The sequence below is a fragment of the Xenopus laevis genome, chromosome 4S, assembly GCF_017654675.1.
Source record: "Xenopus laevis strain J_2021 chromosome 4S, Xenopus_laevis_v10.1, whole genome shotgun sequence".
Lineage (NCBI taxonomy): Eukaryota > Metazoa > Chordata > Amphibia > Anura > Pipidae > Xenopus > Xenopus laevis.
In genome coordinates, this window is record NC_054378.1 from 106,975,162 (window position 1) to 106,997,043 (window position 21,882).

General features: G+C 40.5%; 2 protein-coding genes across 6 annotated transcripts; one reads left to right on the forward strand and one right to left on the reverse strand.

The window, feature by feature from the left end:
- Window positions 1-5,132, reverse strand: cyb561d2.S (cytochrome b561 family member D2 S homeolog). 3 transcript variants are annotated; one of them, XM_018259746.2, is made up of 4 exons: window positions 4,994-5,132; window positions 4,463-4,598; window positions 2,083-2,120; window positions 1-1,093 (listed from the first exon to the last, which is right to left on the reverse strand). In XM_018259746.2, exons 2-4 carry the CDS (start codon window positions 4,587-4,589, stop codon window positions 590-592), a joined length of 669 nt encoding a protein of 222 aa, XP_018115235.1. In that variant the 5' UTR covers window positions 4,590-4,598; window positions 4,994-5,132; the 3' UTR covers window positions 1-589.
- Window positions 5,133-5,265: 133 nt separating this feature from the next.
- nprl2.S (NPR2 like, GATOR1 complex subunit S homeolog) lies at window positions 5,266-21,882 on the forward strand. Of its 3 annotated transcripts, none has more exons than XM_018259365.2 (12): window positions 5,271-5,422; window positions 8,131-8,207; window positions 8,525-8,616; window positions 10,180-10,348; window positions 10,509-10,617; window positions 10,690-10,826; window positions 11,483-11,580; window positions 12,346-12,382; window positions 12,818-12,911; window positions 13,424-13,541; window positions 17,534-17,673; window positions 21,617-21,882. In XM_018259365.2, coding segments are annotated over exons 1-12 (1,140 nt in total). In that variant the 5' UTR covers window positions 5,271-5,421; the 3' UTR covers window positions 21,685-21,882.

The window sequence follows — 21,882 nt, forward strand, 5'->3', positions numbered from 1 at the left end:
TTCCAAAAATATATTTATTTTTAAATTTAATAAAAAAACATTTTGGAACAAATGGTTCATTGTGTTGTCATGGTACATATTCCACAGCAGAATATCAGCTGTAGTCTGATTCTTCAAGGACTGGGATATCTTCCACTTGAGCTTGTATTTTAGTTTCAGTTTTTTCATGGAAAGTATTCAGGTACCGCAGCATGTGAAATGTATCCCATGGCCTCCATCTAAACTGGTGCATATCGTTCGATGGCAGAAAACAAACTTAGTCTAGTGTGCTTTATTTATAAACGAGGTGCACAGATTACATTCACTGGGGAGGACATCCCCAGTGACTGAGGTGTTCTTGTCCTTTAACTGTAACCAATAATTCCATAGCTGTATTTTTTCTAATTAAAATGAGCATTTCGTGCAGCCAAGCAGTTACTGGACATCTTGAGAAGCACCTGTGTGCCTCCAAACTGATGATGCCCATTCACACAAATCTTCCCTGTGTGGTTCAGTCAGTAACAGTCTTTGTTATACTTTGCAAGCATGCCCATTAGAGCCTGACTTTACCTTCTCTCTTACAGAGTAGGCAAAAAAAAAAACAAATAGCTCAGGACTGGCTCCTTTTGCGATATAGATATGCATTGCTCACTTGGTTCATGACGACAAGGCCTGTAAGTACTGGACACAGAACACAAAGATACCAGGACACGGCGGTGACAGAAGCACCAAACCAAAGGGAACACATTCCCAGCAGAAGGCTACCACAACCCAGCAAGTAGCCGATTAGACCAGCTGTTGCATGATAAAGCTTGCGAGAGGCCAGCTTCCAACGCTGTACAAGTTTTGGGTAAAGTAAAGAGACCCCTCCGAGGCTCTGCAGCAGAGCCCAAAACACAGTCAGTACCCCAAGAAGTCCATGCCACGTAGAAAAGTGTGGTTTTCCCTGTAGAACCTTGTTGGAATAGATTATTCCGAGACCCAACAATGAGCAGACCACACACAACAGCTGTAGAACCCAGTGTACTTGTACCCGTGCTCTCCGAGAAAAGGAACGGAGTAAGGAGGAGTCTGGAGAGAACACCAAGATTGCCTCTGTCATCAGGAAAGAGAACTGTAGGGAGAATGATAGGCCACACATTAATCACCAAAACTTCTACAGTAGTAGTAAAATTCGGAATAGAAATAGTCACATGGACAGACTGGAAATGGTCATGTTTCTGGTATACAATCAATAGTTCATTGAAATTAAAGGGCAAGGCAACCCTTTATTTCATTGTTGCCCCAGTTTGCTGTGCTAAGTCACTATATTGTTTATGCTCAGTACGGACTTGTTCCTTTATTTGCCAGTTTAGAAAGTTTTCACTGCGGTGGTACTAGCCGCTGCCATGGCTTCTTTTTCATCAATATGCGCTGTTTGTGCGATGCACCAATATAACTCTGAAATGTGATGCTCGATGTCGATCACATTGTTCCCACCTGCCAGTAACTACTGTTACATACATTAGAAAGCTCCCTCTAGCCTCTGCTCCAGAGCCCATTTAGATTTAACTGTGCAAAGTCACAGTCTTGGTCTAGACCACAGCATTAAAGATGAAGGAAAGTCATTTTAAATTTGGGGGTGCCAAAAGTTGGGCACCCTAAGTAAATACAGCCTTCTCCTTTAAGGTGATTGCAATTGAAGCAGTTGGCACTATTTTTTGAAACAAGCTTATTCTGCACAAAAATGGATGCCATTTCAAGTAATTCAACAGGGCTTTATAATGTATTGTAGTAAGGCTTTTCGTATGAGACAGCATTCTTATTGGGCTTTCCTTGCCCTTTAATATTGTTATTATTTATTCTATGTCAGTATACAACCCCTGCAGGTATAAGGCTTCTGCAGCTTGTCATGCAATAATGCTCTATAAATGTTATACATGCTTTATAATCTGATCTATTGCACTCTACACAACAAAATGCCTTATAAGGCATGAGCCTAACATCACAGGTGTAGGTTCCAGCATATAGTTTTATGGGTCACTTTATCTCATTTAGTGAAAGTAATATGAAAGGGTTTATCAGCATACATGGAGGCAATGCTGCCTTTTCCATTATACTTACTGCAAGCGTCATGAGGAATGGATGCCATGAGAACAGAGCTGAAAATGAAAAAGCCCAGAGGTTATTAATAGCACAGTACACACACTGTCCTCTCCCATTGGGGTTTCACAGGACCATGTTATGATCTGAGTGTTGGTCTTGGGTTCATATGATTTGATCAGCTCAATTGACTCACCCTGCTGTGTACCTGACTTCATGCAGGACTTCAAGTGTTGGCTCTAAAGTACCATGGGGTGAGGGCCTAAAGTGTATATGCTCTTTGATTTATGTTATGCTGCTTGTTTTCTAGCAACATATGGCCCAGCAACTTCAACTACTGACTACAGCAGTGATCCCCAACCAGTGGCTGGCGAGTAACATGTTGCTCTCCAACCAATCGCATGTTCTTCCAATGGCCTCAAGGCAGGTGCTTATTTTTTAATTCTTGACTTGAAGGCAAGCTTTAGTTGCAAACAACAATGTATACTGCCAAAGAAAGCCTCCAGTAGGCTGCAAGTCCACACAGGGCCTTCAATAGCCATATTTGGCATCCCCAGGAACTTTTTGCATGCTTGTGTTGCTCTCCAACCTTTTTTACATTCAAATTTGTCTCACAGGTAAAAAAAAAAAAAGGTTAGGGACCCCTGGACTAAAGGGACACTAAACATAATTGCAGTGGTCAACCACACTTTACTAAATTGTTGCTGGACTAAAAATCTCAACATATTATCATGGTTAAGGCATGCTGGGAGCCATAGTTCAGCAACATCGGGGTTGTATTCTTAAATATTCCCAACTCCCTGAGGCCCGTGGCTATATTAATTTATTTAGATTCATTTATTATGCAAAATAATTCTCCAATGAGAAGATCTGACTCTGTAATCTTTGTTTCTGTAGCTCTCGTTGGAATCATTAAGCACAATTTTCCAGCACTAAACAAGTGTGTCCTTTCGCCCCATGTTTGATTACAGCATAATATAATCCAAAAATGAGTTTAATCTTTGGGAGTTTTATAAGAGCAAAATGGCTGGCATAAAGATAGTAATCAGCATTCTTACTGGTGAATTTTCTTGTGTCTTTAATTAAGTTTTTTTAATCAACTTTTATAAAGTAGGGGCACAAAGGAAAACCTTTACAGATGAGTTTAGTGTCTCTTTAAAATCAAATATATGTTGTGATTTTTAAAGGGGTTGGTTACCTTTAAATCATCTTTTAGTATGATGTCAGGATAATCTGCAATTTGAGACAATTTGCAATTGGTTATTTGTGGTTTTTGTGTTATTTAGCTTTTTATTTAGCATCTCTCCAGTTTGGAATTTTAGCAATCTAGTTGCTAGGGTCCAAATTCCCCTAGCAACCATGCATTGATTTGAGACTGGAATATGAAAGGCCTGAATAGAAAGATGAGTAATAAAAAGTAGCAATGACAATAAAGGTGTAGCCTTCCAGAGCTTTTGTTTTTTTTTATATGGGGTCAGTGACCCCCATTTGAAAGCTGGAAAGAGTCAGAAAAAGAAGAAGGCAAATAATTCAAAAATTATTAAAAAATGGGTGTCAGTTGAATAGATGCTTAGCATTAGCATTAAATACTTAAAGTTAACGTAAAGGAGAAACAAACCCCATTTTAAAAAAACCCTACCCTCCACTCCACAAAGACAACCCCCCCCCAAGCCTAGCTGCTACCCCGTCCAAATACCCCTAACTCTTTACTTACCCCTCGGTGGCTGTGCAGATTCAGGGATCGCAGTTCACGGCAGCCATGTTCTTCTCTTCGGTAATCTGAGAATGAGACCAGCGAAGTTGGAGCGTTTTCCAGGTTAGCCGCAACTGCACATGCGCCGAAATGGATGTAAATTGCCAAAGCGCTGGAAGAGGACACGAAGACCCGGAAGATGGCTGCCGTGAACTGCGATCCCTGAATCTGCACAGCCACCGAGGGGTAAGTAAAAAGTTAGGGCATTTGCCCGGGGGAGCAGCTAGGCTGGGGGGGGGGGGGGATTGGGGTCTATGTCGGCAGGAGCGTGCCGCCAATGAGGAGAGTTGAGAAACTCGCCTCAGACGGCAACGCCGGAGAGGTATCCATGGGGCGGCAAAAAGCCACTCCTGGCACGTTTAAGAGCTGAATTTCCGTTTTGTAAACCGGAAATTCGGCTTTAATATTGCAAGAGAGCGCAATTGCGCTCTTCGCAATAGTGTTCCTGCCGGCGAGGGGGGGCACATTAATTAGAATCAGCGCTGTATGTGGGGTAGGGTTTTTTTCTAATAAGGGGTTTGTTTTTCCTTTAAAGGCGAACCACCCCTTTAACTTGGGCATGTATAGAATGGAATGATATAATAGGGAGACAAGTGAAGACAGTTTGCCTTTGTTGGGTTGGTATTGAATATTCAAACTGGCACTTACTTGCTCCAGGCTGTGATACGTACGTCACGTAGACAGTAAGCGATAGAGAAGCGACATGAGCGGCGACTCCTGACAGCACTCGTAGAGCTTGGAACACACGGGAGTCACCGTCTGTATTCTGAGACATGATCACCTTCTGCCACAGAATAAATGACATGGGCCCATTAGAGCAATTAAGTGTCCCACAGTGACAGTCTCCTGCTCCCCCATCATTTGCACCTAACCCCCCACACACCCAGCATTCGAAACCCTCCCAAATGACCTCTCATACATGGCAAAGCTGTAGGTAAAACAGGGGCATAAGGTGTAATTGTCCTCTGGGATAATGTTGTCATCAATGCACAAAGTCTGCCCACAGCTAGTAACCCCCAGCAACCAATCACATATTATTAATACAGCCCCTCCCCCATTGTGTAGCTGTCATTGAAAACCCTGCACTGGCTGCATGATAATATAACATACACAGAATGCGCCAGCCCTATGCCTCATTCTCTCTATAATATTATACTTTTATATTCACTAGTTACTCACTGCATGAAAAGAGAGGCCTCTGTCACTATACAGCAGCACCACTTCCTGTCCCAGGAAACGCTATAGAGGCACACTATATTCCTCCGCCTACCAAATAGCAAAGCCACGCCTACCGACGCAATTCCCTCTCCGCCATTTGGCGAGAATGCTGTCAGTCATTTAGGATTGGCAGTCCGCTGCCAGCTGTTTCCTAGTTGGAGGTTCCTCACCTCGACTGGCTGACGTGCGTGTGTTTTTTTCAAATTGTAGTTCTGAAGACCCTCAATGGGCGGTGCTAAAAGTGGAAGCGAGGTTTGGCACGCTCCTGTGCCTTCCGATGTCCGCTTGAGCTCGGTTTTTGTCCGATTCGAGGTGATCGCGATGTTGGTACAGGGATTCTGTGGGTGACAGGCCGAGAAACGCCTGCCTGACCCGATTGATCAGTCACGAGTATGTTATTGTCAACAATTCCGTGATTTTCCTGTTTGCTACTACAACTCCCATTATCCCCTGTTGGAATTTTCAGTTCAGGAAGTTGTATTGTACAGCTGTGGAATGATCCCTTCTTGGTGCTTCATAGTGGTGTGTCCTTATATGTTGCATTCAAAAAGGATGTTGCCCATTAGGCTCTACATCCATAAAAGCATTGTTAGCATTGTGTTCCATGGAAATATTACTTAAATAAATACTTTAAATATATGAATAGTAAAAAGATGCAGGTTGAGAGTGTTACTCCATTAAATAATTTTACCAGTATGGTTGTAACAGATACAGAAAAGGCAAATGTGTTAAATCAGTTCCTTTCTTCAGTGTATACAATAGAGGAGTCAGAGCTCCCAGGCTCACTTTATAACTGCACTAATGGCTCAGCTCAATCTAGTCAGTGGCTGACTCAGGATATGATCCATGAAGCTTTAATAAAAATTAATGCAAACAAGGCTCCAGGGCCTGAGGGCATACACCCCCGGGTTTAGTTCAGTTTTAGACCTGCCCCTATGTCTGATTTTCTCAGATTCACTTTTTTCTGGTATGGTGCCTATGGTTTGGAGAAAAGCTGATGTCATCTCAATATTTAAAAAGGGATTAGGATCTCAGCCTGGCAATTATAGGCCAGTAAATTTGACATCTGTGGTGGGCAAATTATTTGAAGGCTTGTTAAGGGATTACATTCAAAATGTTGTCCTAGTGAATGGCATTATGAGCAGCAATCAGTATGGCTTTATGAAGAATGGGTCATGTAATTTGATTGCTTTTTATGATGAGGAAAGTAAGATGCTGGACAGTGGGGGTAGTAAAAGCATTTGATACTGCGCCCCACAAATGACTGCTTTTTAAACTAAGTTTTGTTGGGCTTAATGAAGCCGTTTGCACATGGATAGGAAACTGGCTACAGAATAGGGTACAGAAGGTGGTTGTTAATGGTTCATTCTCTACTTGGAGTAAGGTTCTTAGTGGGGTCCCTCAGGGCTCGGTATTGGGTCCACTTTCATTTAACTTGCTAATTAAGGCTTTAGGGGGAGAGTAATGTATCAGTGTTTGCAGATGACACAAAACTATCCAGCCCAATTAATTCCATCCAGGATGTGGCATCCTTGCAACAGGATCTTGACAAACTGGCAATTTGGGCAGCTAAATGGCAAATGAGATTCAATGTTGATAAATGTAAAGTCATGCACCTGGGATGTAAGAATATCCACTTATACCCTTAATGGGACTGCACTGGGCAAATCCATTATGGAAAAGGACCTTGGAGTCCTTGTAGATAATAAACTTGGCTGTAGCGAGCAATGCCAGTCAGCAGCATCAAGGGCATTGGTGTAACTAGTTCTTACTGGGCCCCACAGCAAATTAATTTTAAGGCCCCCAACATATCCAGAGGTTGTCCTGTTTTACTAGTATATGTTGAGATTGCTCAGTAATGAGGGCCTCATGGGGGCCCCTATACCTCTGGGCCCCCCTGCAGCCGCAGGGTCTGCTTCCTCTGTAGTTACACCCCATGGCAAATAAGGTCTTGAGCTGTATTAAAAGGGGCATTGATTCACGGGAGGAGGGGGGGGTCATTCTTCCACCTTTTAGAGCACTGGTAAGGCCCAATCTAGAATATGCCGTATAGTTTTGGTCTCCATCACTCAAACAGGACATTACTGTATTCGAGAGGGTACAGAGAAGGGCAACTAAGCTGGTAAAAGGTATTGAATATCTTAGCTATGAGGAAAGACTGGCCAAATTGGGGATGTTCACGCTGGAGAAGAGGCGTTTAAGGGGAGATATGATGACTATGTATAAATATATAAGGGGATTATATACCAGTAGGTCTTTCCTGCTGACACAAGATCACCCATTCGGATTAGAAAAAAAGAGGTTCCGCCTATTTATTTGGAAGGGGTTTTTTTTTTTACAGTGAGAGCTGTGAAGATGTGGAGGAAGGGGTTGGATGGCTTTTTAGCAAGTTAGGGAATACAGGGTTATGGGAGATAGCTCATAGTCAAAGTTGATCCAGGGACTGGTCCGATTGCCATTTTGGAGTCAGGAAGGAATTTTTCACCCTCTGAGGCAAATTTGAGAGGCTTCAGATGGTTTTTTTTTTTTGCCTTCCTCTGGATCGACTGGCAGTTGGGCAGGTTAAAAAAGGTTAAGAGGTTGAACTTGATGGACGTGTGTCTTTTTTCAACCTAACTTACTATGTTACATTTGTAGCTTTGTATGAAGCACTGTTTCCAAATATGCCTTATTCTCACCTACGGCTCTGCCTTTGTTTATAGAAGGCTGAAGCATCAAATACGAAGTAGTAAAGCCAAGCACTAGCAGATTAACTGCAAAACATTTATTGACAAAAAATGTCTGGCTCTACTACTTCATATTTAATACATTTGTTACAGAGCATTTGTTTTTAGATGGGGGTCAGTAACCCCCCCCCCCATTTGAAAGCAGGAAAGAGTCAGAAGAAGAAGGCACATAATTCAAAAACTATAAAATAAAAGTTAACTCAAAGATGAACTACCCCTTTAACTGTTGTGTTGTTTCAGTATTGACAGTCACAATTACAGGACTAATTGTTGCTACTGCAAAAGTGTGTGTGCCCCTATGACGGTTTATACATTTGTGCATCTTTCTTGACAATCAGTGATAACCATTATTATAATTAGTGCTTTCCGCAGTGATGGCCAACCGGAAGATCGAGTGCATTTTCTTCAGTGAGTTTCATCCAACTCATGGCACAAAGATAACCTACCAGGTAAGGTGGCCCGATATGTGACACTAAGCATAAGCAAATGACTGATTAGACATAAGAAGCTATGGGCTGGGTTAACATGGTACACAATGACTCACAGAGGTGATGTGCAACCATTGACCCTCCAGATATTGAACTACAACTCCCAGAACCCCTCAGATTTATGTAAAATGGTGGGAGTGGGACTTCAGCAACATCTTGCAGGGCACTGGCTGTACATCCCTAGCTCACATTGCTCGCTTACCTCTTGAAGGATTAATGTATATGTCTTGCTGCGGTAGCTGAAGGGCCTTATACTGTGTATATTATCTACTCTCTAGGTTCCGGAGGAATACATTTTTCGAGAGCTGTTTGACTCCGTGCATGTGTATATCATTACCAAACATGAGCTGCAGAACAAACTAATCACAGTGTGAGTATTAATGAATGGAGTGTGTGTGTGGGGGGGGGGTTATTGTTTATTCATTCTTCCAAACGTCTGCTTGGTTGTTGGTGTAAGTTGGACCCTAGCAGCCTGATACCCTTAGGGAGGAACTCCACGGTGTGGCTCGAGCCGACATGTCGCTATGCGACGATGTCGGATGTACTAAAGATACAGGAAGTGAAGGAGAAATCGCAGGTAAGAACTACATCTATCCAACTGTCTGATGAAAACTCATCGTTCACTTCCTGTATCTTCAGAACATCCCACACGTCGCATGCGTTTCGTCGCATGCATTTCGATGCATGGCGACATGTCGGCTCCAGTTCCTCCCTTAGATGTTCCAAATGTGAGAGGTATAGAACCAAAAGTAAAATAATTAAAAATACAGTATAAAACTGTGACCAAATGTAAAATGCTTTTGAATACCAATGTCTATTTCAGTCCTTTCCAACTTTGTATATGTATTAGTTTTCGTAATTCTCATACCACATGCTGGGGGAGACTGGGGGGGCCATAAGATTTCCCTTGAACCCAAATCTGGCCTGTCCGTGGGCTTCCTGTTAGACATCCCTGGTGTACATAATACATAAAAGTAGGTTGCCATAGACGCACCGATAATATCATACGAAACTCATTTTTGAATGATATTTTGTGTGTGTGTATGGTGGGAGACGAGATGACCGATATCGGCTTGTAGATCGGGGTGGCTGGAAAATTTTCATTGGGCATCTTTGAATGCACCCAAACATCCACCATTGTTAGTGCTGAATTGTCAGATACAGGTAAAATTCTATTGTTTCAACCAATATATCTGATGATACAGCTCTACACGTATGTATTGAAACAAACGATCTTCCTTGGAAAGATCTTTTCCAGGAAAGATCATAATGTCATTGGCCACCTCAAGGAAGTAAGTAGTAGTAAAGTGAGATTAGGATCTGACCATAGCCTGGAGATGCAGAACATGTATGAGTGATGGAGCCCAGGGTGTTTGTTTTGAAAGGAGAACTAAAGCTTAAAGAGGAACTATTATAATTTTATATACGCTTCAGCATACTGAAATAAGAAACTTTCTAAATACAATCAATTAAAAATTCTGTACTGTTTCTGAAACTATCAAGTTAACCTTCACTATCCCTCTCTCAGCATCTGTTTCTCCTTATTCTGTCTTCATGCAGCAGTTAGGTGTCAAATAATCATTGACAGTTAGATCCAATATATCTTATAGGGGGGGGGGGCTTCCTTTCCTAGCAGATGAATTAGAGCTCACTTAAATAACTGATTCCAGTACAAATATAATCTAACAAAATAACTGCCTTTTGCACAAATTCTGCATGTAGAGAGACCGGATTTCTGGTGATTTTAATAGAGTGAGCTCTAATACATCTTCTAGGCAAAAGGATCCCCCCTGTAAAATAAGTTTCACTTTAACCTTTAAAAAGTGAGATTACTAATATGATCCCTATAAGATACAGCAGAATAACTGAAACTGTATAGAATGCAATACAATCGACTTCACATGACCTCACATACTGACTCTTCCTCTTTCAGAACTGCCATGGACAAGAAGCTGATTGGTTGTCCTGTATGCATTGAGAACAAGAAATACAGTCGAAATGCTCTGCTCTTTAACCTAGGCTTTGTGTGTGATGCTCGAGCAAAGACGTGTGCTCTGGAGCCCATCGTGAAGAAGCTAGCGGGATATCTCACCACACTGGAGGTGCACAATTCTGACATGGCAGTAATGACTTCCCCAGACACACCATTGTTTTACTGTAATTTTGTTCACCCATCAAAACATCCACCTACAATGCTTCCACCCCCTCTCTTATTAGTGCTGTATTTTGTTGGTCATGGGTGCATTCTCCTTTCTTTAATAGCTGGAAACTGGGTTTATCTCAAATGAAGATAGCAAACAGAGATTGGTGCCTATAATGAATATCTTACTGGAAGGCCTTAACTCCACGGGCGAATGTTCCCTCCCTATAGGTAACGTGTGTATTTTCCCATAGCTTGTGCCTGGGCTTCTCCCCACTCCTTGACAACATGTTTTTCATTTAGATGAGAGTAACACTATGCATTTGAAAGTGATTGAGCCTCGAGTGTCGCCACCAACCGCACAGGAATACGATGTTCCTGTCTTTATTGAAGAGAAAGAAGATTTTAGTAATTCACAATGGGATTTAACCACTCAGCAGGTTAGAAAAGAGTTATGATATGAAACTGCTTTGTCTCTCCCTTTGGGACTCCAATTATTTACATGACCTTCCAAATCTTTCTCTGGTGGGGCACATTCTTTTGTCTATTCCCTCTGTCTAGGTGTCCATTCTTGTTATTGGGGTAATTTGCTTTCAAACAGTTCTCCAAAAATAATAGTTCTTTTTTTAATTTACATTTTACAAAGCATTAGTTGTGTTTTTCTGCTCTCCTGTTTGAAAAGATGACCTACCCCTTTAAGAAAGCATTTTTGTTTATATAGTGAATAAAGTACCCCCTATTGTAAAATATAAGGATATTATAAGTCACAAGGAGTTCCATCACCACATAAAAGCACAAGGCCGAAGGCCGAGTGCTTTTATACAGGTCACGAAACTCCAAGGTTACTTATAATATCCTCATATTTTCCAACAAGGGGTACTTTATTCATTATAACACAAAAGTTTAAGTAAGTCATGTGACAAAAATGACATCACTACTCACCGTTTATATCTGATGACATCAGTAGTCACCGTTTATAAGGATATATTTTACAAGATATTCATGGCTCTTGTGTATTATAAATGTATTACTGTATAATAACACCCTAATCACACCCTTTCCCTTTGGTTTGCCATCTCTTTTTTTTTTTTTCTAGATCCTTCCATACATTGATGGTTTCCGTCACATCCAGAAGATTTCTGCAGAGGCTGATGTGGAACTGAACCTTGTGCGAATTGCAATCCAAAACCTGATGTAAGATTTTAGTGCTGGAGTCATAATAGCAAGCTTGTGAACTGATCATAAAAGAATTTGGGAATATGTGTCACATTCATTGCTAGAGCTTATTTTCCTTCCATAGGCCATGCTGCAGATAACTGGGTACACATAGAGGCCCATTTGTCAAATGTCGAATTCATGTGAATTTTTTTAAATTCGAATATACTCACAATTCGACTGGGAGGTTATTTAATAAAAAAATTTGAATGGCTAATATTCGATCAAATGGTTCCGACTCAAAAATTCGAATCGTATTTGATTCTTATTCGATCTAATTTTGCTTATTTGTCAGGAAGGCTATTAACATCTCCAAATGGCTCAACTGACCTCTGCCATTGACTTGTACATGAACTCTGCAGGTTTTAGATGGCGAATATTCAAATTAGGACTGTTTGCATGGTCTAGGTGTGCTAAATCTCACATTCGAATAGGGGAATTAAAATTGGAATGTGTGAATTTTGAAATTCGAATTTACTATTCGACCCTTGATAAATCTTCTTCATAATGTTCCTTTTTTGCATTCTTACCTGGGGAATGTTCTATTTAGGAGCTATAGAAGATTTAGGGGATATTGGCTGTGACTAGCAGTCTGACGCACCAGTTATCTAATATCCGCATTCTCCTGCCATGGATGCCTTCAGGCCAGTAGTTTAGCTCTCGAGGTTTGGATGAGTTATGCAGTAAAATGAATTATACTGTCCTGTTTGTATTAATCGTATTTCTTTTGTTGATTGTTTATAGGTACTATGGAGTGGTTACATTAGTTTCAATATTTCAGGTAAGTATGGCAGTAAATTGTTTATGCATTTATTCATTTTTTTTTTTAATTGTTGTTAATTCCAACTTAAAAGATTCCAGAGAGACCTGGGTTTGTTTCATGGAAATGGCTTATGTGTTGATTCCTTGTTGCGTTGCGAATCAGTCATACTGTGTATCTGTTCTTTACTGTGCACACTGAATTATATTTCCTTCCCACAATATAAATCTGTGGCATACAATGGGATTTTTCACTTTCCCTTTGCATAGAGCTCTTACTCTTCATACTCTTCAGATCCTGTTGAGAAGTGCCCACTTTTTGCACCCACTGCAAAAAGAGTACTGTTTTTAACTTTGTTTGATACTTAGAACATTCATTTTATTGCACATATCTTGTTCTGATCACCCTTGTATCCTGTATAGCACCTCTTACCCCATTTCCATAATTTTCTTGCAGTATTCCAATGTATATTGTACAACTCCACTGGTGCATGAGCTTATCCATGACAAAGCTTTACAAGAGGAATGTCTGAACTACGTGAGTAAGCCAGGTAAATGTTGTTCTGCTCTGTCTACTCGCATGATAAATAGAAGCAACAACACTGAATGAAACCCATTGGGGTTCAGAAAGTTTTTCCTTTTGGCCTCACACACACATGGAGTCAACAGCCAGACAGTATGTAATTATAGATCGCTGCTGAAATTAGACCTATCCTCTCATGCATTATTGTCTTATTAATATTTTCATCCTGTGCAATAAAAAGCTGTAACAGCATTTGGAATGCAATGTTCTGCCAATTTACAAGTATGTAAAACTTCCATGCACTGGGAGTTCCCCTTGCTGATTAACTATATAATATCTGTGCAGTATACTGTGTTCTGCAATTTATATTTTACCACAAGATGGCTTTTTTTTTTTTTGTGAATGCAAAAATATTGTATGAGCAAAAATGCCGTCTTGAAAAAAAAATGCAGATTATAAACATTTCTTATAAACAGGATGAGCTGTAACTTAGTTGCAGTTTGCCTTTATGCTCTGAGTATGTGTATTTTGTGTTTTCAGGCCTTAAGCGGCCCAGTCTCCGTGATGTCTTCCAGCTGTACTGTGGCCTAAGCCCAGGTACTACAGTAAGAGATCTGATCGCTCGATATACACAGCAGCTACAAAGAGTGGATGAAAGGTCAGGGAACGTCTTGAGATTTCAAAGAAAACCTGTTCCGCCTCTGCAAAATTGTGACATTTAGGTTTATAAAATAATGCAGGGCTTATCCAGGATTAAAGGAATAGTTCAGTGTAAAACTAAAAACTGGGTAAATACATAGGCTGTGCAAAATAAAAAATGTTTTTAATATAGTTAGTTAGGCAAAAATGTAATGTATAAAGGCTGGAGTGACTGGATGTCTAACATAATAGCCAGAACACTACTTCCTGCTTTGCAGCTCTCTTGGTTTACACTGACTGGTTACCAGGCAGTAACCAATGAGAGACTTGAGGGGGGCCACATGGGTCATATCTGTTGCTTTTGAATCTGAGCTGAATGCTGAGGATCAATTACAAACCGAACAGATATGTACCATGTGGCCCCCCTTCAAGTCGCTGACTAACTCAGAGTTATAGAGCTGAAAAACAGGATGTAGTGTTCTGGCTTTTGTGACACCCAGTCACTCCAGCCTTTATACATTACATTTTTAGTTAAATAACTATATTAGAAACATTTTTTATTTTGCACAGCCTATCTATTTACCCAGTTTTTATTTTCACACTGAACTGTTCCTATAAAGATCTTGGTCCCCGACTTCGGCCTAGGTGGCATGAAAACTGTCAGTGATCTGACATGAGTAATTATTCAGCAGGGAAAACCTGTTCTAGAAATACATCAAATAAGCATGCCATTCTCTTCAGGATATAGAAAAACTGCTACATTTCTGCATATATATTTGTCTACAATGCTAGAATTGTGTGCAAGGGAAATCTTTTTTTGGCATTAACACTGGCTTTCCATTGTTCTGTGCATAATGAGAAGCCTCATCTCGCAGCTAGAGGGGGTACTAACACTGTTTGTCCAACAGTACTGTCATTTAAAGAAACATTAACGCCAAAAATGTAAAGTGTTTTAAAGTAATTAACATATAATGCAGTGTTGCCCTGTGCTGGTACAACTGGTGTATTTGCTTCAGAAACTCTACTATAGTTTATATAAACAAGCTGCTGTGTAGCCATGGGGGCAGCCATTCAAAGCTGGAAAAGGAGTAAAGGGACAGGATACACAGCAGATAAAAGATAAGCTCTATTTACAATGGAATTCTTCAGAACTTATTTGTTATCTACTGTGTATCCTGTGCTGGAATGGCTGCCCCCATGGCTACACAGCTTGTTTATATAAACTAGTTGGGGTTCTGAAGCAAACACTCCATTTTTACCAATGCAGGGCAACTGTACATTATATTGTCATTACTTGAAAGCACTTTAATTTTTTGATGGTACTGTTCTTTTAATAGACAGCCGTTGTGCACGCTTTTAAAATGCATGCTCTTTTCCAACCAATTGTCCTGGTGGCATTTGTCCCAATTCGTGAGGTTCCAATATAATTTATTATTTTTTTTAATTCAATTTTACTTTTTACCCTTGATAGCTCCCTGCTTGCCACCATCATTATTGGATGTTTCCTGAATGATGGAGGGAGACACAGTCCTCACTTTGGTGCACCACTGTGTGACAATGGACTGGAATATGGCCAGGGAGCTGTATTAGGAGTAAAGGAGTTGCATGTAGATAAGGAGCCAGGCTATTGATCTAAGCAAGTAATATATCACTCAAAAAACATCATACAATAGCAGTGTATTACTCTTGTTACTTCTAAAGATGCCGCTTTGCAGAGAAGGTATATTTTGCAATGTGATAAGTTATTATACCTCTGTGTAATATCTGCATGCTCTACTTAAAGGGAAACTTGCATTATCATCCTATGTTAACAAAATCCCCCTGTAAAATGCCTGCTATTATGTTGGCTGCTTATCGGACCCATGCTGTCTAGCACTATCACTAATGCTATGATTCTCAGACTGCTCTTTTTTGCTTTGGAACATTACAGCAGTGTTGATTATTTTCCCTTGCTTTCTGAGATGGCCAAGTATAGGCAAAGTAATGGAAAAGATAAGCACCGGGTTCCTACACCCAACAATAAACTAATATTGTAGCACCTTTTTCAGATAAGGTACAGATGTGACTTTGGTATGTGTTTCCTAGCAAAAAAAGCATCATTCTTAAGGGCTTAAAGGAACAGTAACATCAATAAATAAAAGTGGTTTCAATTAATAAAAATCAAATGCAGTGTTGCCCTACACTGGTAAAACTGATGTGTTTGCATCAGAAACACTACTATTGTTTACCGTATGTGAATAAGCTACTGTGTAGCAATGTGGACAGCCATTCAAAGGAGAAAAGGCTCAGGTAACACAACAGAAAAACTCTGTAGAACATAATGGTGTTATCTGTTATACTCTATTTAACCTGTGCCATATAGCCTGTTTACAATTTCCACAATCTGTTTTACCAGTGCAGGACAACACTGCATGATATGTTCATTACTTTAAAACAGTATCATTTTTTGGTGTTACTGTTCCTTTAAAAGGCAGATGAGGCAGACACCTCTCGTGTTTTAGATTTCTCTTTAGGCTTTTCTACATTGTGGCATGATGAGAAAACCTCAGAGCACTAAATAAGAATGCTGCAATGTTTTATACTAGTTATCCGTGCAAGCCCAATAGCAAACTACTGTAATTACACCAAACACTGTGCATAGTGCTTATGGCTGTCCCACGACAATGCAGCAGGAACCTGAAAGTCTATGTTACATCATGCCAGTTACAGTATATAATACTCTGGGCACATTATTTTCAGTCTGTAACCCATAGCACCCATTCATTTGATTAGAAGACTGATCAAAACAAATTGTTGACTGGTTGTTATACAGTAGGCTATACACACTGCCTTATTGAGCCATATTGCAGGGATTAGATATTGGTGTGATGATTAGTGTTTGTACCTAGTAATTGTCTGAGTCTCCTCTTCTAGTCTGTATTAATAGTTGAGCTTAACACTTCTACTAAATAGTCCAAGGCAGTATATTATCATATAAAGAAATTGCAAGGGACGTAGGGACAGTTTCAGTGCAAACTGAGAAAAGCCACTCAGGATACACAGCAGATAACAGATAATACCTGTGGTATACAATGGGATTCTGGAGAACTTATCTGTTATCTACTGTGTAGCCTGTGCTTCAATGGCTGCCCCCATGGCTACACAGCAGCTTGTTTATATAAAGTATAGCTGTATTTCAGAAGCAAGCACACCAGTTTTACCAGTGCAGGGCAACAGCACATTATATTGTCATTCCTTTAAAACACCTAAATTGTTTGGTGTTACGGTTTCTTTAAAAGCTTTCATGGCACTTATACACTACCCCTATAGCGAGGGGTCGCTTACCATGAGAGTGTTGGCCATGGTTAGTAAGATCTGTTTGCTGCAATTCTGAAATGCAGCTCAGTTTTTGAGAATGATATGCTACTAAAAGTTGCCACTTATATACGACGGGTTTGACTCACATGTAGGGTTGCCACCTTTTCTGGAAAAAAAAAATACCAGCCTTCCTATATATTTATCTTTTCTCCCTATTAACATTGGGATCAACCATCATTTTTACCCGCCAGGCCGGTAATACTGGCCAGGTGGCAACCCTAATCACATGTAACACAGTAAAATCTTAAAGTGGATCTAAACACCAACATTAATTGATGTAAAGTTATTTGGCACAGTTTTCATTAATTTTCCCTTTTTTTTTAGTGGTTAGAGAAATTAGCAGTTTTCGATTACTAATTCCAGGCTTTCAGCTCAACAGCTCTCTGTAAAGGTCAGAGTGTTAGCAAAATCTTTCCATGTACTTTCCTATGCATATTCAGTCAGCCATAGCTGTGAGCCAAATGCCTGGTGTTCGCAGTCTAAAAAAATAGTTTCAATTGCAAAAGTGCTCAGAGAAGCACTCTGAATAAGTTTACGATCATTTTTGGGTTGTGTTTCCAATTAACAAATAGCTTCCAATGGGTGATAACACACAACAAGGAGCTGTTTAGAGTCTTTGTTTAGCGCTGACCAATTTCATGTCTATCAACTCAGAAAACTCATTCAGTTTGGGCTGATTAAGAAACTCATCAGGAGGCTGCACAAATATCCGGTGAAGGTGTCTCGTGATGAGAGGAGCCCTGCTCGCCTGTATACGGGGAGCCACAGCTATGATGAGATCTGCTGCAAAACAGGTGCGGCTTTTCTTTCTGACTGCCAGGTTCTTCTGCTTTCTGTGCTGCCTTCGTTCACTCTTATTTATCCTGAAAATAAATACGCTCCTTATTTCAAATGTGAGACCTTTTATGACGCTAACATGAACTGTAGCCAGGATAATGTTAATAACATCGTAGTGAATTACATCTCTCCCGAGATAATATTTTATAACATCTCTCTTGAGACCACATTTTACCTAGAGGAAAACCAGAAGCAGGGCCCAGTTGAGGGTGGCTGATGAAACAACAATATGCTCTGAATGTAGCGATCATTCTAAAATCAGAGAGCAGACTTAAATATTCTCTTCAAATTATTTCAGGCAAATCGATATTCTCTGCCAAACCTCCATGGAAAAGGGATAGCAGGAGACATTATACACTGCAGTATCATGTTGCTTAATAAGCAGAGAATGGCACAGCAGCTGGCTACCAGGAACACAAAGAACTTTAAAGGGATACTTTTTTTTTTCTTCATAACACATCGGTTAATAGTGCTGCTCCAGCAGAATTCTGCACTGAAATCTATTTCTCAAAAGAGCAAACAGATTTTTTTTATTTAATATTGAAATCTGACATGGGGCTAGGCATATTGTCAGTTTCCTAGCTGTCCCCAGTCATGTGACTTGTACTCTGATAAACTTCAATCACTCTTTACTGCTGTACTGCAAGTTGGGATGATATCACCCCCCCCCCCAGAAGCCTAACAACAGAACAATGGTTAGGTAACCAGACAGCAGCTCCCTAATACAATATAACAGCTGCCTGGTAGATCTAAGAACAGCACTCAATAGTAAAATCCAGGTCCCACTGCGACACATTCAGTTGCATTGAGTACGAGAAACAATAGCCTGCCAGAAAGCGGTTCCATCCTAAAGTGCTGTCTCTTTCTGAAAGCACATGACCAGGCAACATGACCTGAGATGTCGCCTACACACTAATATTACAACTTGGAAAAAATACGTTGCTCTACAATTTATATTGTAGAGTGAATTATTTGCAGTGTAAACAGTGTAATTTAGAAATAAAAACATCATAAAAATCATGACCGAATCCTTTCAATGTTCAAGGGCTTTAGTTAACCTTTATTATTGAGGCGTTATGAGCCTCAGAGTAGCACTATAGCAGTTAAAGTGCACCCCATTAGTACAAGAGTGTTAAAGGAGAAGGAGACCCCCTGGGCGCAAAACCCCTCCCCTGTGTTCTCCCTCCTCCCCCCTGGCCTACCTGTCCCCCTGGGCAAATGCCCCTAACTTGTTACTCACCCCTCTGCGCAGGTCCTGTCCACGGAGTTCACAGTCGCCATCTTCTCCCACGCGCGTCTTCTTCCTGCTTTGACCGGCGTCTTCTGGCGCATGCGCAGTAGAAACATTTACCGGTACGGATCTACTGCGCATGCGGCGAATGTCACGAAGTGAAATCGGAAAACTTTGTGACATTCGGCGCATGCGCAGTAGAGCCGTACCTGTAAATGTTTCTACTGCGCATGCGCCAGAAGACACTGGTCAAAGCAGGAAGAAGACACGCGTGGGAGAAGATGGCGACTGTGAACTCCATGGACAGGACCTGCGCAGAGGGGTGAGTAACAAGTTAGGGGCATTTGCCCAGGGGAACAGGTAGGCCAGGGGGGGTGGGGGGGAGGGGTTTTGCGCCTAGGGGGTTTCCTTCTCCTTTAAGAGTTGCATCAGTTCACAAAAGTCACCATTGTGATATTTGCACTGGATAAGAAAATACAATACCGATTTCCTTTCATTAATAAAACTGAAAATGAATTGAGTTACAGGCTTCACATACATATTGTTTTGTTCACAATGATATGCTTCACATCAACTGGTGTGAAATGTACTATTCCAAATAGAGAAAGAGAATAAAATAAAGTAACTAAGGAAGAAGACAAATGGTTAGAAAGGAAAGAATAGCAAGAAGGATAGTAAAGGAATAGAGTCCCTCATTCTCCTTATAACATAAGTATAAACTACATAATCATATATTGCCCAACATTTTTCCTTTATTGAAAATGTAGCTGTTTTGTAACAACAAAATTTGATCATGTCATCTAAATTTCAACATTTTTTTTCCATTTTGCCCTGTACTCGAGCTTACAGCTGTTCTATTGTGTAAATTACATTAATTTTGTTCAAAGTCTGTTGTCTGGTGTTAACCAACTTATAGCAAGACTCCATTTTGCTACAAAAATCAAGTGAAAGAAATCTCATGTAGCAGGGAGTGTACTCTCTTCCAATGAGTTTGTGCAACCGGACAGTCCCACCAGTCATGTATTAGTGTTCCTGTTATATCACAACCCCTGAACCATAATGGAATGTATTGGAGAGAATTGATTTTCTCTCTGAGGACTCTTGTACCATCTGGTTAAAAGTTTATATGAAAGTTTTTTTTCGTCGCCATATTCCCAGACACTCTCAGCAGCAATCCAGAGTTTGTTCCAACCATCTCCTGGCAATGGGGTGGCTAAATCCTGTTCCCAGGTTATGCAAATAAGGGAGTAAGTGCGGCTCACCAAAAGTCCTTGTTAGTTTAATTCCACGGGTTATCCTGTGTATCAGTAATGCAAGTTGTTGTGGAACAAATCCAGGGCAGCAAACTCGACTGAAATATTCTTTATTGGGCAGCAGAGTCACACAACATGTTTCGGGCTATGCCCTTTGTCAAGTGTAAAGGAACATACAAAAAAACCAAAAATTTAAAACCTCATGTGACTAATCCAGTGCATCATGGGTAAAGCATTTCCATTAACCATTTAGTTAACCATTTAGTATGACATCCAATTACAGTGCATTATACTAAAGTGCAACGTGAATAAATACATTTATCACAAATATATTAATAAAATGCATCATATAACCATTACATTAATTAACATGACCTCAATCCTTTTTCGATATATAAAAATTCTAAATCATTATAGTGATACGTGTTATTAACCCATTAAGATTCCAATTGATGTAGTGGGTACATGTTATTATCCCAATAAATTTCATAAAAATACATTTAAAATCCAGGTAACTGCTTGAACCGGCCTAACCTGTTCCCAGGTTGTTCAATAAGCTTTCACATCTGCCTTTTAGTGATTGCAGCAACTGTTACATACGACCGCTATCCATTTAGTTGAGGCCAGTGCACGGAGAATATTAAGTCCTAGCAGGACAATAAGAAGGCAATTTGCATGGAGATGAAAATCTGACAGGCAGGAAGACCAGATGTAGGTGACATGCTTTGTTGTCACTATTAAATGTACCCCAAGCTTTAGGTGGCCATACACATAGAGATCCGCTTGTTTGGAGATTTCGCCAAATGAGCAGATCTCTCCCCGATATGCCCACCTTGAGGTGGGCAATATCGGGCTGATAGGCCCAACGATCGGATCATAATGAAAGGAATAGAGGTGGTTGGATAGGCCGCATCAATGAACAGATGTGGTCCGCGATCCAACGGGATTTTTACCCCTGCCCAATCGACATCTGGCCAACTCTGGCCAGATATCAATCGGGAAAGCCACACAAGGGCCAAGAAGCTGCCGACTCGGTCTGTTGGCAGCTTTTATCGGCCTGTGTATGGACACTTTTAGCCAGTGCTGAGATTAATTTAATTCAAAGGATAAAAAAATTTTTTGACCAGACTGTGCAATTCGCTTTTCTGTTAACTTGTACTGAGCCATAGCCAAACTACGTTTGTTGCCTTAAAACCTCAACAAAAGCTTGTGATATCTGAATCAAAAATTGTTTCATATTTTGCTACTGTGCAGGTAGTGATTCCTGAAGACAATAAGAAATGCAATAAATAGGGAAATACTGGGGCCCTCGCACCCACCCCAACTAGGCTTAAGCCCTGATTTTTGGTTTAGTGTACTCAACAATTATTTTTATGGTGTGTTTATAATTGTAGGAATCATTTTTTCTTCTCACAGGGATGAGTTATCGGGAGCTTGATGAAAGGCTGGACAGTGATCCCAATATTATTGTGTGTTTGAAGTAAGCTGCTGTATGACGTGTCTTGGGAGAGGAGCGCTTAGACCTCCTGCTTTGGATGATTTGCGGGGAAGACCAAACTGGACTGCTGAACACTGACATTACTATGTATAAGAGCCGTTTGCAGTTAGATATTTAATAAAAACTCTAGGAACAAGGGATCCTCATCAATACTGTTAATATGTGAATTAAAAGATTTTATTTA

Bases quoted from the DNA above. Each gene is read 5' to 3' on its own strand.
- cyb561d2.S (XM_018259746.2), bottom strand. From the start codon at position 4,589: ATGTCTCAGAATACAGACGGTGACTCCCGTGTGTTCCAAGCTCTACGA. The intron at 2,121-4,462 runs GTAAGTGCCAGT...TTTCATTTTCAG, and splicing joins CGTATCACAGCCTGGAGCAA to CTCTGTTCTCATGGCATCCA. The intron at 1,094-2,082 runs GTAAGTATAATG...TTCTCCCTACAG, and splicing joins CATTCCTCATGACGCTTGCA to TTCTCTTTCCTGATGACAGA.
- nprl2.S (XM_018259365.2), top strand. The intron at 10,618-10,689 runs GTAACGTGTGTA...TTTTTCATTTAG, and splicing joins CGAATGTTCCCTCCCTATAG to ATGAGAGTAACACTATGCAT. The intron at 11,581-12,345 runs GTAAGATTTTAG...GATTGTTTATAG, and splicing joins ATTGCAATCCAAAACCTGAT to GTACTATGGAGTGGTTACAT.